Source organism: Neolamprologus brichardi, chromosome 1 (genome assembly GCF_056152115.1).
Source record: "Neolamprologus brichardi isolate AB-2024 chromosome 1, ASM5615211v1, whole genome shotgun sequence".
Taxonomy (NCBI): domain Eukaryota; kingdom Metazoa; phylum Chordata; class Actinopteri; order Cichliformes; family Cichlidae; genus Neolamprologus; species Neolamprologus brichardi.
The window spans coordinates 40,103,500-40,120,296 of NC_142104.1; the positions used below are offsets into that span (position 1 = coordinate 40,103,500).

The 16,797-nt window shown below is 44.7% G+C and overlaps 1 protein-coding gene across 7 annotated transcripts in view; it reads right to left on the minus strand.

Annotated features, from left to right (window-relative positions):
* Nucleotides 1–16,797, minus strand: part of ppip5k1a (diphosphoinositol pentakisphosphate kinase 1a) — a 31,724-nt gene that overhangs the window by 8,573 nt on the left and 6,354 nt on the right. For 3 of the 7 annotated variants that reach the window (XM_087841978.1, XM_087841969.1, XM_087841986.1), the window contains exons 6-27: nt 15,465–15,619; nt 12,193–12,294; nt 11,700–11,861; nt 11,489–11,610; nt 11,310–11,411; nt 10,612–10,698; nt 10,458–10,533; nt 10,248–10,357; nt 9,300–9,385; nt 9,085–9,210; nt 8,729–8,850; nt 8,410–8,592; nt 7,246–7,387; nt 6,910–7,133; nt 6,272–6,399; nt 6,067–6,181; nt 5,875–5,982; nt 4,819–4,947; nt 4,591–4,731; nt 4,208–4,301; nt 2,396–2,521; nt 413–475 (exon numbers count right to left, since the gene is read on the minus strand). In XM_087841978.1, coding sequence (XP_087698104.1) covers nt 413–475; nt 2,396–2,521; nt 4,208–4,301; nt 4,591–4,731; nt 4,819–4,947; nt 5,875–5,982; nt 6,067–6,181; nt 6,272–6,399; nt 6,910–7,133; nt 7,246–7,387; nt 8,410–8,592; nt 8,729–8,850; nt 9,085–9,210; nt 9,300–9,385; nt 10,248–10,357; nt 10,458–10,533; nt 10,612–10,698; nt 11,310–11,411; nt 11,489–11,610; nt 11,700–11,861; nt 12,193–12,294; nt 15,465–15,619 — 2,703 coding nt within the window. The remainder of the gene's footprint in view (nt 1–412; nt 476–2,395; nt 2,522–4,207; nt 4,302–4,590; nt 4,732–4,818; nt 4,948–5,874; nt 5,983–6,066; nt 6,182–6,271; nt 6,400–6,909; nt 7,134–7,245; nt 7,388–8,409; nt 8,593–8,728; nt 8,851–9,084; nt 9,211–9,299; nt 9,386–10,247; nt 10,358–10,457; nt 10,534–10,611; nt 10,699–11,309; nt 11,412–11,488; nt 11,611–11,699; nt 11,862–12,192; nt 12,295–15,464; nt 15,620–16,797) is intronic. The other 4 variants (XM_087841975.1, XM_087841990.1, XM_087841998.1 and 1 more) reach the window with 2 other exon arrangements.

The window sequence follows — 16,797 nt, forward strand, 5'->3', positions numbered from 1 at the left end:
CAGTCTACTCCACTTCTCCTGGACATCCCTCCTCTACTTGGTAGTTTGAAAAGCAGACCAGCAGCAATAACAAGATGTTTTATTTTTCAGTCCCATTTGGTCTTTGTATGATTCTCTGACATTCCCTGTCTCTGGATTTACTTTACTATATTTTACAAACTAGTGGGAACCCTGGTTAGAGAGAGAATGTCAGGTAGTGTTAGAAAAGTCCAAAGTGTATGGGTAAACAAAAATATAATTAAAATAATTAGAAATAAAAAGATAATGGAAACCTGGAATGTTGGAGGGCCATGTGGAAAAAACAAAATAAATAAAAAAAATCCAAGGTAAAAAAAAAAATTATAAAAAAGTTTGAAGACATGCAAGACAAAGGTAGGTGAAGTGGAAAAATACTTGAAAGAAGCAGACGTACCATTAGTCGGATGCTTTGCAAACGACACAGAAAATCGTTTTACTGCCGGCATAGACAACAACTCTGAGGAAATAAAAAAAATAAATAAATCACTAGTGTTACTATGAGCCACAGTAAAGTGTAGATTAGGTTTGATCATTTCTTGTTCTTGTCTAAGGCGGACGTAGTGCAGAAGAAGAGTCATCAACTACAAATGTGTGCTTTAGGAATCAGTCTGTGAAGCGGCCCTGACTGAAGGTGCTGTTCAAACAGGATGGTTAAAGATGGCTGAAGATGGCTGTGGGTCGAAACACTGGCACAGCATCTTCTAATAAAGTGAAATGACATGAGTTTAACTTAAAAACATGAGGATTCACGAGCCCGATACTCACGACTAAATGCTGCTTTCATTGCCTCCGAGTTTAACTGTGACAGGTGCAGTCTGACTGGGTTGTGTGCAACAATTTAAAAATGACCCGCATTACGATGCTTCAGCATAGAAAATAAATATAAATATGACCCCGACTACTCTGACAGGCGAGCGTCCACTGGCTGAAAACAGAAGGGAACCTGCAGTCTTGAATATGAGGTGGAACAAGATGGATGACAAAAGAGCAAACTGTGGATGCTTTATGATACTGCACTGCCACCTGGTGGACAACATGACAACCCTTGACATACAGCACTGAGATTCTGACTTTGGAAGAGGGGCAGTTAGCTGCTCAGTGATGATGTTTCTGTTGCTTCAGCAGCTAAACAGAAACGTAATGATAGACTAAGAAACTAAAAAACACGTTAGGATGTAAAAACGTGAAACAGGTCGTCTGCCATGACCAGTCAGGCACTGGGAGAGCGATGGGGACGCGTATTACTTTATTCCATTTATATCGTGCTAAGGCGCTATATAAGTGCTACCTTACAGAACAAAGGACCAAGGTGCTTTATATTGCAAGGTAGAGAGCCAAAATAAAAAGGGTCCTGCAGGTTGGTCAGTACTGCTACCTGGTGGCTGGATGAAATCCTGGTACCAAACCTGGCTTCGGACCTTAGGCACTGTCCTGTGTCCCTACTGGTGCAGGACAAAGCCCTGCCTCACGTGACCAGAGTGGGCAGGCAGCTCTTAGCTGAAGGCATCGATGCCACTGACTGGGATCTTATGCATCGGTGCATCCAAATCCACCAAAAACTGTCCAGGAGCTCACTGACGCCCTGATCCAGGTAATACGAACATCTGTCAGCTCATTAGGAGCTGCCCAGATGTCAGTGGGCGTGTATACAGGGACACGAGGACAATACACACCATTTAACCACATTATGACACAATTTGGATCTGTGATTTCAAAGTTTAGCTCAGATTTTTGGCGAGATTTTGAATCGATCGTCCACTAAAAGCTGAATTCCACAATGTAAAGAAGTTTTTTGAGCAGTGTAAATAGTTATCTACCTACTGATTTACTAAATTAGCTCTCATGTTGCAGTGATATTGGTTTTAACTGACATTCTACAAAGACGTGTGAGACTCCACAAACTCAGAGTACATCTACTGCCACGCTTCTCTCAAGTGTATCCTAAACTCATTTTAAAGCAGCCGTGCTATTCTGGCTAAACCTTTCTGCATTTCCTGTTTGGCAAATATTAAAAAGTTTTGGTTTGGCCTGAGGCAGGAATCCTAAAAAGGAGCACATCAAGTTTACTCAAAGCAGTAAAGGAGGAAACAAAAGAGTCAGTGGATATGGTGACTAGAATGAATATGGAGTTAACAGAAATATGACTAAAATGTAAAAAAAATATTCTATACATGTATGGGCATGTGTCCCAGTCCACTGAGTATCTAACTACTGTAATGACTCCAGCTTAAACATGTTTCATGTTCACGTGTGCAGCTTTCAGGCGTCATCGCAGGTCAGACAGATATAATTTACACATTACGACACAGAGGAGGTGTGTGCTGATTTGCTGTTGTCCTGTGCAGGTTTGTGAAGGCGCGCGGTCTCAAACACGTACCGTCTTTGTAGGACAGACTGCTGGTGGAGAATTTTTTGCGGTGCGCGCGTGCGTAGTCCTGCAGGTTGGGGGCGCTAGAGGACCCACCCAGGACAGTGGTGCTGAAGAGCCCAGCGCACTGAGAGCCTGTGAGGGGGGCGGGCCGGGTTAGTCACTACTACATCACATGCTGTTACTCAAACAACTGACCAGAAAGAGACAGATTCAGAGACACAAAGAGGAAAAAGAAAGAGACAAGCAGAAACAAGGACTCGTGGGAGACCGTGCACTCACGAGGGGCTGCAGAACTAAGCCACATTAAAGGTCCCCTTAAATGTATTAAGTGCAACTTTGTAGCTAAGGCTAGAATTCTTCGTCCCCTTCATGTTTAATTCATACAGAAAGCTTTAAACATCAATAAGAACATCAAAGAGTACAGAAAGAGGAGAGGAGTGTAAGCTGCGTCCACACTGGAAACAATTCGCTTTGAAGCTGATGCTTGGCTGGCTGCAGACACTAAGCCCCGATTGCCTAGGTAACCCTCTAATGCATGGGGTGTCAAACACAAGGCCCGGGGGCCAGAACTGGCTTGCGAAAGACTCCAATGTGATGTGAAGGAGGACAGAACGCTTAAACTTTTACCTGTATTTTCATGCGTTTTACAGCTTGTCCTAATGATAAGCACCTCCCCCATGGCCATTCACACATTAAAGTAACCGTCTAAGAAATATATGATTTTCACATGAAAAAAACCCAAAATGTCCATTTTATAACTTGAGGACAGGCTGCACAACGAGCTAACAGAACGTTTCTGTAAGTTTACACATTTATTTCTTATAATTTAAGCCTGGAGTAGCATGTTTTTATCATGTAGAAAAACTGTGCTGATGAAACTGCACTTGTTCTTCTTATTCGGGGAATAAATGTTTAGTTTAAATGTAGTCAAGTTCTTTACGAAATGACAGAAATGTAGGAGGAGTCTGAAATCCCCACTCGAATGTATTCACTACCAGATCTGTCAGTTGACAGTATCCTCACGCTAGCGGCCACTTCAATCGCTCTGCTGGAAGAGAGAAAATGTTCTGCGGTCCTGCTCGATTCATGTTGCCAGCAGTTATTCTGTTGAAATCACTGAGTGTCTTTCACCTTCGGTGGCCTCTGGTCACCACAGCGCTCCAAACTGCTTCCAGTGCAGACGCAGCGTAGAAGTTAACTGAGAAGGATTAACAGCATCATCCATGATGTTTTCGACTTTAGCTCAGACTGTGCCTGATGTCATTCACACATCATTGAAAGACAGAGAGGAAACATTTCAGGTGGATTTTACAACAGCTCAATCACAATCAACCCCTGGAGTTGCTCAGAGGCAGAGAAAGCCCCGGAGGCTTCATGGGCCTGCATAAAGGTTCACTCTTTAACTCTGAATTCAAGATTCACACAGACACTGGTGACCAATCATTTTCATCATATTTAGTTTGCATGAATGGAGCAGAAACAACCTCAAAATGACTTCCTTTCTGATTTCTTGAAATCATGTCAGCAGCAGTTAGCAACAGTGTCAGACACGTGTATCCGTGCAGAATTGATTTTATGTCAGGAAACTAGGCTGCCCTGCTACAGAGGGATGTTTTACCTCTGAATGCTGACGAAGTCACAAACCTGCAAAATGCTCAGCTCGAAAAAAGCTTGTGTGCATGTCTCAGAGCAATGAGCACCGCCCTCATTCTGTGTCATTTTCATTAATAAAAATGTCTTCCCGAGATAAAAACACCCAAGCCTCCCACTCAGTCGTGTCACACAGTTGCCGCGGCAACAGAGCATTACAATACCTACCTAATCCGCTTTGTTTCATCTCCGGGGACTGACGAGAGCAGAACGAGAAGAGGCGGTAACTGCCGACTTTGGAGGAGGATGTTTCCGACAGGACCTGGTGGAGAGAACACGCCACACATACCACAAGCATGTTTTACATCACGTATCAGCCACCGCTACTTTATTTAGTGAAATACAGCCGTAGATAAGACCAGAGGCTAAAACCACAGGAACCAAGTCTTCTGTGGATAAAACACAGGAAAACGTGAACGATTCTTCTCTGCAGACGCTAACAGACAGAGTTCAGTTACACTGTTTATAGTGTCTACAGTGAAGAGCTGTTGAAACTATTTTAAAACTCCTATTCTGCGTCTGCTTCTTTCTGCATTCAGTGCCAGTCTCACCTCCATGGATCCGGTCTTATGGTTGCGAATAAGTGGGGACTTCCTCTGAATGGTGATTGGCTCAGACAGCGGCACAGCCCGGTCGGTTTCATCCCGTGACAGGTCCTCCAGGCTGCTGGGGTCGGGTTGTTTTTGCCCGTTCTGGATTGAGCAGACATACGGTATAAACCTGACGGCAAACACTGCCACCTGCAGAAGAGCAACGAGGAAGACTCTTTGCAATCCCACCTGCCGTGCTACCTCTGCAGAGGCGGGCCTGAAGCCAAAGCCGGTGGGAGCGTTCTCCTCCTCTTCAACACCTTTCACCCCGGGACTGAAGTGAAGCTCCACATGGAAGCGCTCCTCAGAGGAGATGTCCTGTAGCGAGATAAAATTGGTTATTAGAAATTTCTAATTGGTGAGCCTTTAATATAAAAAAATATCTATTTTTGGGGGGTGTTATGACTTTGGCTTACAATTGAAACCTGGGATCTCAAATTCATGGAATGGTAAATGGTAAATGGACTGGTTCTTATATAGCGCTTTTCTACTCTTTCTGAGCACTCAAAGCGCTGTACACAACTTGTACATTAACCCATTCACACAAGCACATTTTTCTAAGTGCTTTCTAAGTAACATTCACACACACATTCATACTCCGATGGACGCATCGGAGAGCAATTTGGGGTTAGTATCTTGCCCAAGGATATTTGGCATGCAGACTGGGGAAGCCAGGGATCGAACCACCAACCTTCCGATCAGTAGATGACCTGCTCTACCACCTGAGCTACAGCCACCCCTATAAATTCAGTATAAACAGTATAAATACCATGGATCTCTGTGTAGGTCAGTACACAGAGATCCATGGTATGTTCAACCACATTTATGGCAAAGGCTGCTGACCTGACGGTTTTACAGAGGATCATCATCATGAAACACCCAAACCAAAAACACGTCGCTGTCAAAGCAGCCTGAGCTTCACCTCAAGCCGACTGCAGGGACACACCTTCAGCTGCTTGTTGTTTTTAGACTGATCATAAAGATATTCTAACATTTTGAGGTTTCTGATTTGCCCTGCACGCCGCTCTGCTAGCTACCAGGTATCAGCTGAAGCATGGCTGGGAGGGTCTGACTAATCGCTGGTGTTCAAACAGGAGAAGATAAAGATGGTTGCACTCCTGAAACAGCTGTGTATCGAATTTATTCAACTAAAAAGAAGAAACGCTATAAAGCTAGCATGTCACAAATGGAACCATGTGACTGCACGTCTACCACAAACAGAACATCAGAAGGAAAGAAAAACACCTTATTGTTGTCCTCGTACAGCATGATGACAATCTGAGTCATGTAGTTGAGCTCGGAGACAGCACTGAGGTAATCCATGGCACGCTTCCACTGCTGGTCCTTCTCCTCCTGTTGCGCACACACACACACGTATACAGACTTTGTGCCTCCTCTGAAAACATTCAAATCTCAGCCAGATCGACATCTGCTTACATCAAGCAAGCCCCCGTAGCGGAAAATGCTGAGCAGGGAGTGGACGTGGCTCTCACTGGTGAAATACAGACGGGTCCTGACGTGGCGTCCAGGAGACATCACTCCTCGAGAGTACCTGCAAACGTAAAAGCGAGGTCAAGTTCAAAATATTCTCCGGTCGGTCGGAACGCTATTTAAGTCACGCAACTCCTAATCTTAGACCCACAGAGGGTGCAGCTTGTTGACAGACTCGTCCTCGTGAGTCCTCTGCAGGTCCAGCTGGATCTTTCTGACCAGTGGGAGGCAGTAGGCGTATGCTATGTCCAGTTTCTCCACCCTGTTTATGCCATATTCCTGCAAAAAAAACCCAAAAAACAACAGACAAATGAGCTTAAAATACTACACGACTTTAATATATACTCAGAGTATATCAGAGTAATTAAACCGTGTGATTTTCAGGTGCTTAAGAAAGTTTTACACTTTGTTACAGTGAAAATATCAGCTGTGCACAGACTAAACTTTCCTTTAGCTTCACTGGTTTTAGCAGCTATACAGCACATCACAGCACTGCCATCATCAATCATATTTGACATATGTGGGCCTGTATATAGGTGTACAACAGCACTCAATATACACTGAGTGTTTTTAAACAAAGTCAACATCAGCTGTGGAGTCCACAGCTGTAAAGTGCAGCACAAAGGATTCTGCTGTCACATAAAACCTTCAGCCTCAGCAGCATGTCATCTTTTCCTTGCACCTGGAGGAGCTGCTTGTTTCATGTGTTTATTGGCACATCAGTTATATAAAGACTCATGCATGGATCTGTCACTCTGAACCATCCTTATTGCCCCCCCGCCCCCTCACCTGTGGGATGACGACGTCAGCCAGAGCTCGAGACAGTCTGAACAGTTCCAGGGTGTCCTCGAGGCCGAGGGTGGCGTTATGGATGACGTCGTACTTGACGCAGTCGTAAATGTCGGGGATTTTACTGATGTCGTAGCGGCCGTTCTTCATGCGGAAGTCTCTCTCTAGCTTGGACCAGCGCTGCAACATCAGCTCCAGCGTCTCGCTGTGGTACAGCTGCAGGTCTGGTGAGCAACAGATGTTTTCAGCTTTTCACTGCACCTTTCAGGGAGCTCCAAAAGCAAAATGTTGGGTTTTTATTTGAGCTTCAGAAAACGCGCTGAGGCCTGAGCTCACCTGCAGACTTGGGGTCTTCCATCCTTTTGCGGATCTGGGAGGTGAGGCTCTGAATGAGGGCGTAAACCTGGTCACATGTGGCCACTGGGTTGTTAACGATCTTCATTGAATTCACCAAAGAGGCGCTACAGGTTGGCGCTAGCTGTAAGAGCCACATGGAGAAAAGCTTTTATTAAAAAGATGCTCACTCAACCGAACGACTACTTTCACTTTACAAAAGGCTTAAAAGAGCCAAACTTCCAACCACACAAAAAGAAGTGACATGAAAAATGAACGATTAATACTGAAATATTTAGTTGAAGGAACACGATGCATGTGGTGACACACAGGGAGGTATACCCTGTGTCACTGCCACAAACACTGAGGAAGAAATGTTGTTTAACCAGTAAAAAGATGTTGTATTGACTGATTATCACTGTTAGTTTGATCAATATTGAGATCGTATGAATTCATTGGTATTAGTGACACAAATACTTGTATTGGACTCGCACACACATGCTGTGTGACATCCCTGCTAATGTACAAACGTCCTTAATCACCTAAACTCAGCGAATTGCTTAAAAAAGATTATCTTAAAAAACATCCTGAAACCTTTGTTCTCACACTGGTTACTGCACGTCTTTGGCCAAACGCAGTGTGGCTTTGTGACGTTTACAGATATGCTGACGTGCTGTACGGGCTCGCAGTTATGGAGATCAGACTCGGACGATTCACATTATCACCACTGCACAGTTCCTCCCGGCCTGCATGCACGTTCATCACACTGTAGTCTCTGCTGTGCTGTCAGGCTGCTGAATAAGGTCGATGTGCTGCTTTGTGGTGCAGGCACACCTCTGCGGAGCTCTTTGCATATGATTTGTTCCTGCTTAACATCACCTGCCCTAAATCCAGACATTTCCAGACAGCAGCTGATGATCCGCTTGTAGAACCGAGCTCTTCACCTCCTGTTTGTCCCAGACGTCAGACTCTTGTTTCTCCCATCATCACTGCAGCGCAGAGACGCGCACATGCAGCCACACCATCAGGCTTACAGAATACTCGACTTGCTTTCACTTTGCCATTAAGATTCGGATTATTTGTGCAGCCCTGCTACCACACATGCTCTCCAATATAACCACACAAACTGCTCTGGCACGTCAGCGATAAACACAGCTGGTCAGTCACCCTGTCGTAGTCCTCGTCGGTGAAGTCTCTGTCCTTCTGCAGGATTTCATGGAGCCGAGCTTTGACGCGGTGTTGGCAGCTGCTCAGCGAGTCGCTGTCGTTGTCCAGCAACCCGTTCATGTTGGCGCTCTTCACCATCTGAACCAGGATGGGAGTCAGCTCGCCCTCCAGGGCCAGCAAACCCTGCCCACACAGACACATTTCACTAGTTACTGCACGTCCGTGGCTTGTACCAAAACTCCAAGGCCTCAGCCTTCCTATTTCTGTTATTACACTTCTGTGCTGACTGAAGCTCTTAGAACAGCAGGATGCTGCGTACCTTTGCAAAAGCAGCAGCTGTCATCTGCACCCTGCCTTCATCAGACGCATAAATCTTCAGGTCGTGTCTGTAGGTGCTGTGTAGGCGCAGTAACCCGCAGCCTGGAAATCCAGCATAGTCTCCTACAAAACACAGCATGCACACACACACACACACACACACACGCAGGCTTGTTTTAAATCATTTCTCTGTTTAAGACCTTTCATAACACGTAACTGGTGAGTGAACAACATGGACCTGAGATCTCAGCATGTTCATTTTTCCATCACCAGCTTATTGCTCAGAGTTACAATGCCAGCAGCACTGCGTGTGGTAAACACCATGTTCCAGAGGAAACATGCTTGTGTGCGTCTCACCTTGTCCTCCGGGGTACATACAGCGGAAGGCTCTCCCCAGTTCTTCAGCCTGCACTCTGCCAGCGGGGGTCAGCTCCCCCCCCCACTTCAGCACCAGCAGCAGCGATGGCCCTTCCTTACGAGTGTCTGGAAATAACCACAGAGACGGGCAGTCAGCACTCAGCTTAGGCTCGTTCCTTTGGGAAGAAGCCCTTAAACAGTCTTTGTCTTCCTACCTTCCTCTTCACTCGAGGTCTTGGGCTGCCCATGGGGCAGGTAAGTAAGCTGCACTTTTCTGTTGATCCCCGAGAAGTGACCGTACCTTTGTTACGGGAAAAAAGCCAAAGATACTTATAGTTAGCAATGCATGACATCTCACTTCTGATAAGGAAAGACGGGCTCGCTTTTATGACGACTACCAAAATACGGCCTTGGCTGTGACTGTAAATATGTGTTATAACAGAAAGACTGACTTTGAAAACTTATGAAAATGTAGAAAAGAAGTGAACTGGTAACTTCTGAGAAACCCATCTGTCATAAACACGGAGAAAGATCTACACCTTCAACAAAACAAGAAGCTTTATAAAAATCTTTGGGAACGATCCCCATCCTTTAGAAAGTTCACTCATTATTGTTCAGAGGGTGTCAGACTGGTTTTATATCGAGGTCCAGACTGAAACGCTCCTTCCTGTCAGCATAAAGAAGTTTATTTAATCCCAGAGACATCTGAATATAAGAAAAAGAAGTGTGCTTATACCTCAGTGTGTCTCAGTGTGTCCACGTGATAAAGAAATGCTGCTGGAGTCACTGACACAAATTTGTCGACACGACTGTTTTAGTTTAAACTGTAACAAACACACGTGTCAAATTACAGGAAAGAAACCAGTTCATTGACCAGACTGCCCAGTCATTATAAAACTGAACTTGTAGAAAATGTAAAAACTGAAATTTGTAATATCAAATCTTGGCTTCTGTTGTTACTTACTGTGAATGTTAGCAGAAAAAGTCATAAAAAGTCAAAAATTTGAAGGCCTCCTTCCCATTTTCTAAAGTCACCTGGTGGGGCAGCAGGCCCCGGGCCTTATGTTTGACACCCCTGCTTTATTCAAACAGTTTGCCGAGCTGAGCCAGAAACAGATTAAATGAATATGAGATCAGGAGTCAATAAAATGCTTCTCACTTACATCTCCAGAACAGTCTTCAGCTGCTCCAGTTTGGACTTCTTCTCTTCTATCTCACAGTCGTTCTGCTGCCCGATCTCTGCTAACAGCTGCCGGGTGATGTCCAGCACCTCCTGTCGGGGTTCAAAGTCACACACACATGTTCACACACACTTTGTCCTCACAGAGGCTGCAATGACAAATGAAACCTTGGCTATTGTTTTCTTCTTTTACCTGCAGTTGTTTTGGTTTTTTGAGTTTTAATTTCCCAGTTTTGTATCCTCCATATTTCTCAAACAGATCAAAGAACCTGGAAGCATCCGAGACGTTAATCAAAGATCTTTAACCTGCAGGAAACAGGAGCATATTAACAGAGAGGCAGGCCTACATTGGGTTGCGAACTTCCATCTTCATTTTCTGTTTGGGCGTTCTGTCTCCGTGTCGGATAACGGCGATGACACAGCGAAGTTCCATCCTGCAGAGCGTGAGTAGAGATTTGAGTTGCATCAGTATAAATCTGTGTACATGACGCGTTTCTTCAATAAAGCTGTGCTTGTAGTGACTGCAACTAATTAAGGCAGCACCTTTGCTATGCAGCTGAGCTTCGGGAGTGTGATGGGCTCAATCAGGACGAACTGTGTGAAAATGTGCTGAATGCAGCGCACGCTTCAACCAACACTGATGATTTTAGAAATCTGTTTGGCTTTAGTTTGTGCTGCTGCGTGCTCAGCTCAGAGGCATGCTTACTGTCATCTACTGTAGCTAACGCACAGTTATTATGTTCAACTGAAGAAGCAACTCCGCTTTTTAAAAAGTGACAGAATTTCTTATTTTTTTGCATTTATCAAACTACTTTTACTATATTAGGCAAAAATGGAATAAAATGTAGTTTGTTTATTTATTTAATTTTTAAACGATTTAATTGATTAAGTGGGAGAAAAAAGTGACCCACACCTTTGTGGCTGTATGTGAAAAAATAATTGGCCCTAAATCTAATGACTGGTTTTGGCAGCCTTGGCAGCGCGAGCTGCAATCAGGCGTCTGTGATAAGTCTAGTCCTCTGTGTCTGCTCCTGTTATGACTCACATGGTCCCTGAAGTGGTGGGAACAATGGGGATGTCTTCAGCCTCAGTAGGGATAGACCAAGGAATCTGAAACTGCGGAGCCAGTTCACGCATCACGATATTCCTGCAGAGAAACGCAGACTCCATCACCAGATCGGAACGAGTGAACACCAGAAAAGAGAAAAGAACTAAAGGAGGTACCCGAGGATCTTGGCACAGTCATCGTAGTACTTCATCGAGTTCTTCACAAAACTGAAACCGTTGACATCGCACACGTAGGAGTGTCCATTGGCCCGCAGAAGGTCGAAGCCGCACACTGTTTGCTGCAGCGACAGCAGATGAGGACGTGGTTCATACTCCACGACAAGAAACCAGAAAACTGTAACACACCTGAGGTATCAACTGCACATACCTTGAATGCCAGGCAGACCTTACGAGCCACCAGTTTTTCCATGGCTGACAGCATGACGGGGTAACGAACCTCCTTGCCCTCGCTGTCTCTCTCCACCTTCCCGTCCAAAGCAGGAGACTTTCGGGCCTCGGCATGAGCGTAGTCCGGTCCCACCGTGTACACCTGACGTGAAATGAAAACACCCACAAAAATCTGAGAGATGACCCAAGCGGGTAGTCCCCTCGTCGTGTGACTTGATAAAGTTTTACACTGGAGGCCTTTATTGACACAACGCCTAAAGACGATCTGTGCCTCCAGCTGCCCGACAGCCACGATAGAGAGAAATCCTTGAGGTCCTCTAAATCATATCAGCGGTTTTACTGAACACACCAGCACAGTTCAGGTTAATGTGGATGAACGTGACAGTTGATGAAATCCTTTCTACAGGTGCTTTATTAGCATTAACAAAGTGTTCTTTGCACATATTTGATCTACCATGTGACAAATACTCTACCTTAACATCTGTGCCATCTGTTGGCATGAACTCTTCATAGATGTAAGAGCCCGTCTTCCTCACGCTGCTCTCTGGCGAGTAGACGCTGCTCCGGCTCCCAATCTACAAAACCCAGAGAGTCGTTGAGCGGCCGCTCTGTTTATGAGGTTCACCTCTGCGTGGTTTCCATAAAACCCATCAAACTCTAAATTAAAGGCCACACTGTGGCTGTGTCCCAATTCAGGGTCTGCACGCTTGAAGTACGCGCACTACACGCACTACGTACGGTGCGTACTATAAGTACGAGAAGTGCGGAAGTGAGAGGCTTGTGAAATGGGACGGTCTAGCCTTCGTTGCGCTGTTCAGGTGGCCTAGCAACCATGATACTAACTGCGAGAAACGTCTCATACAGCTTTGTTTGACAGAAATGAAGAAGAAAAAGGTTTTGTTAGTCATTCATTTTTGTCATGACATCACTTTGATTAGTTGAGTATCTGAGGCTGAGACCACAGGACAGTAAAACATGATTGTTGGGCTTCATTTCTGTACTGAACAGTCATTTAAGATTAGTTAGTAAATAACAATTAGCTAATGTTGTTCATGAGACTAAAATCATCTCACTGTGGTAGTGTAAATATAATATGGCCAATATTATAGTATTCTCAGATTATTATGATATATATATTAAGTTAGTTAACGTTGAAAGTACAAACAACACTAATGTCACACAACTTTGCCACATGTGGCCAACAGCAATGTTTTAATGTTCTTCGTTATTAAACATTCGCACATAAATAAGTGACGTCATATTCAGTACTTACTTTTGACAGTTCACTTTTCGGCCGCTCCCTTCTGCCGTATTTTGCGGCAAAATTATCCACACCCACTGCCGCACTATGAATTGTGGGATATATGGGATCACGAAGCGTGCACCGGACCACGCTTGATATTTGGGGAAATCGACGGCGCATTTGGAGTATGCATTTGAAGTACACTTCGAATTGGGACAGCCGTCGTCGCATGGCGGTGACGTGATCACACTTAAAATGCGTACTTCAAGCGTGCAGACCCTGAATTGGGACACAGCCTGTGTTTGACAATGCTGCTGTGGATCAAAGACAATGCAATTACTGATGAGCAGCAGTAGTCCCATATCCAAGGTTCATACCCATTTTTCAGGGTCAAATTCAAGCACCTTTTAAGCACTTTTAAGGTCCATTTTCAAGCTTTTCCAGCACATTACCCAAAAAAAAGAATTCATGTTTCACTTAGCATCACCCCAGTAAGGCCATGTCAAAATGAAATCATTTCACGTCGACTTAAATGTCTTTTGTTCCAATTTTGTTAAAACTGAAAAATGCACCACAGACAAAAACTAAAAAAGGAAATGGTGCAATATGCACTCGCTAGTGTACAAACTCAAACACATTTCTCTTAAAAATTAAGATTTGAAAATGTGAACAAATCTGCACCAAGCACCACAATAATACACAGCAAGGCCAAATTAAGAAGTCTTCTCATCAGATATTGAGGCTTCTTTCCTGTATGACACAAAAAAATAGGAGACAGATGTTTGTTTTTTAACTAGTTAAGCACCCACGGCCCCAAAAATGGGGGCAAAAGGGAGGAGATCATGTTCAATCTGTTATAACACGAGGTCAGAAAGTGCTGACACGAGTAGTGTCACAGAAACCTCTGAATCTCAGATAAAATCTCATATAAACCATGTCTACAAACACCAAACAAAGCAAAGACAGCAAACAGTTAAAGGAGCAGCTACATCACCATGAATCTGTGGACAGGCTGTGCGGGGAGGGGTGGGGGTCACACATTGAAACAGACTGACCTGCAGAGGCGCTTGGCAGCCCCGGCGGAGAAATTTTGCTTTTAAACTTTGCGACTCATCTTATATTTCTGTCTGATATGAAAACTATTCGGTCAGATAGTTATTTGTGGTGAATGAAATACAGTTTCAAGCACTTTTAAGCACCACATCTGAAATTCAAGCACTTTTCAAACCTTGAAAAGACAATATTACAATTCAAGGATTTCAAGCACCCGTATGAACCCTGTATAGCAGGGGTGTCCAACTCCAGGCCTCGAGGGCCGGTGTCCTGCAGGTTTTAGATCTCACCCTGGGTCAACACACCTGAATCAAATGATTAGTTCATTCCCAGGCCTCTGGAGAACTTCAAGACATGTTGAGGAGGTCATTTAGCCATTTGAATCAGCTGTGTTGGATCAAGGACACATCTAAAACCTGCAGGACACCGGCCCTCGAGGCCTGGAGTTGGGGACCCCTGTTATATATCATTAAGAGAAGAGCCTTAGCCTTTCAGCTAGAGGTACTTCACTCCCACCATGAGCTACAGCTCCCCTAAGACGTCGCTCACTGGCCCAGTCCAGCTCCTTGAGGGTTGAAAATCTTAGGGAAACATCTCCATCCCTTCTGCTTCTTCTGGATGGGTGTCAAACATACCTCACCTCCTGCAAGCAGGAAATGGCAGAAGCCGTTTGCAAGTGTCAAAGCCGATCCCCGCCTTTCTCACATCCCGCGGAGCCCGGCTGGCCTAAGGCTGTTTGCATATTTAAACACGAATTAGCATATTTTCTAACATGAACCTCCAGGAGAGGGGAAGCAGAGAAAACAGCCTGTGTAGGCTGGGCTTCACTTATAGCAAGTGTCATGAGTTGGGGTGCTGTTTAGGGAAAGGGCTGTGAATGGAACCAGCCCAGGCTGCTACGTGCACATAAATAACTGCAGTGATGGTTCTGGCTCAGACTCAGACAACGGTTGATCTGCCAACAGGACACCGACCCTGAACACATGGCCAAAATAACAGAGGAGTGGCTCCAGGACCACTCTATGAATGCCCGACTGAACATCTATGAAGGTGCATCAGCGCTCCACATCCAACCTGATGGAGTCTGAGAAGTTCTGCAAAGAAGAAACTGTCCAAAAACGCACTGAGCTTGTAACAGCAGACTAAAAGAGATCTGAGGCTGTACTTGAACAGGCTGTGAATATTTGTCATTACAGGTTATTGTTTCTAACATTTTGAGGTGAAAAACAAATTGAATACTTTGCTGCTGCACTGTACACTGCACAATACATCAGCCAATAAAATGCACTCTCTGTTTCGTGTTCTCTGATTGGTCCATTTCTGACACTGGGTTTTTTTGAATTCTTCTGGCAACAACAAAACGCTTTTGGTCTTTCTTTCCATACTTTAACCACATTGCATGAAACGCTTATTTATAAAGAAAAAAGCCACAAGGGCCAAATCAGAGACCTTTCTGAAGAGTCGCTGGCTTCCACCACCAGCCGATGTGGGGTAATAGATGTAGACGTTGTGGTCCTCGGCACACACGGGCTTCTCAACAAAAGGCTTCTGGAAGATTTCTCCGTTCACCTCCACATGATCCTCTCCTTCTACGAGGTTGCACTCTGAGACAGACACACACAGATCAAATGCATCTGTTTAGCACGCAGCCTCTTTTCATTAGCACCCAATATAACACACGACGTTCCACCGTGCCGTGTTTACTCTAGCGCCCTGTGAAGCAGCTCTACCCTTTCGACCACGTGATACTCATCACTCATTTAAAAAACAGTCATTAGTGTCAAGGATAAGGACACTTAAGACATCTGACCGTTCATCAGTCAGGAGAGTTTGTGTCACTGTGTTTAAACGGGGATTGGATGACAGAGCCAACATACCACAGCACTTAAGTATGGGACACTTGTGACTGCTTCAAATTTGATGCTATATTTATCCTTCAGCTAAAAAAAACACAAGTACAGCCAACAAGTACCCAAGGATGCTGCATGGACAATGGGAGCTTTGGGCTGTTTTTCTGAGCTTTTTAAAGTTTTAGAATTAATGGTGGCAACATTTTTATCACGTATGAAACGCTGTTATTGGCAACCATGAAACAGACTGTAACTTTGTAACAACAAGTGAGACCTGCCCCGACTCCCTTGGTGAACTCCCACAGCGTGTGGAGTAGGGCTGCACGATTAATCGTTAGAAAATCGCGATCTCAATTCATACTTATGTGCGATCTCATTTCCAAATGACAACGATTTAAAAAAAAAAAAAAAAAAAAAAAAAAGACGACGACGATTGTACCGCATTTTGATCCGGGACGTAATCTGCATGAAAACAAGCGCTCACTCTTCCTGCTCAACAAATGACAAGGGCGGAGCCTTATACCACGTGATACAGAAGCTGGCTGCTAAAATTAACAGGGAAAAAAACAACGGAGAGCACGTCAGGGATGACGAGAAAGTGACGAGAAAATCCGTCCCGGTCAACCACCCAAACATCAATAACAGGAACCTTATACAGCGCTTCCCTATACCCGTCGACCTCCCGCAGGCACAAAGAAATTACGGAGGCTATCAAAGATATGGCTCCATCAACACTGTGCAAAACGAGGGATTTAGGAAAATGATCAACACCCTAGACAAAAGCTACACAGTGCCGTCCCGCAACTATTTTTGTATTGTTGCACTACCTGCTCTATACACGCAGCGTCGAGCAACGGTGGAGACGGAATTTCAAGCAGTACAACATTTTGCGGCAACGACAAAATGTGAGACATTTGTTGTTTTTATGTTTA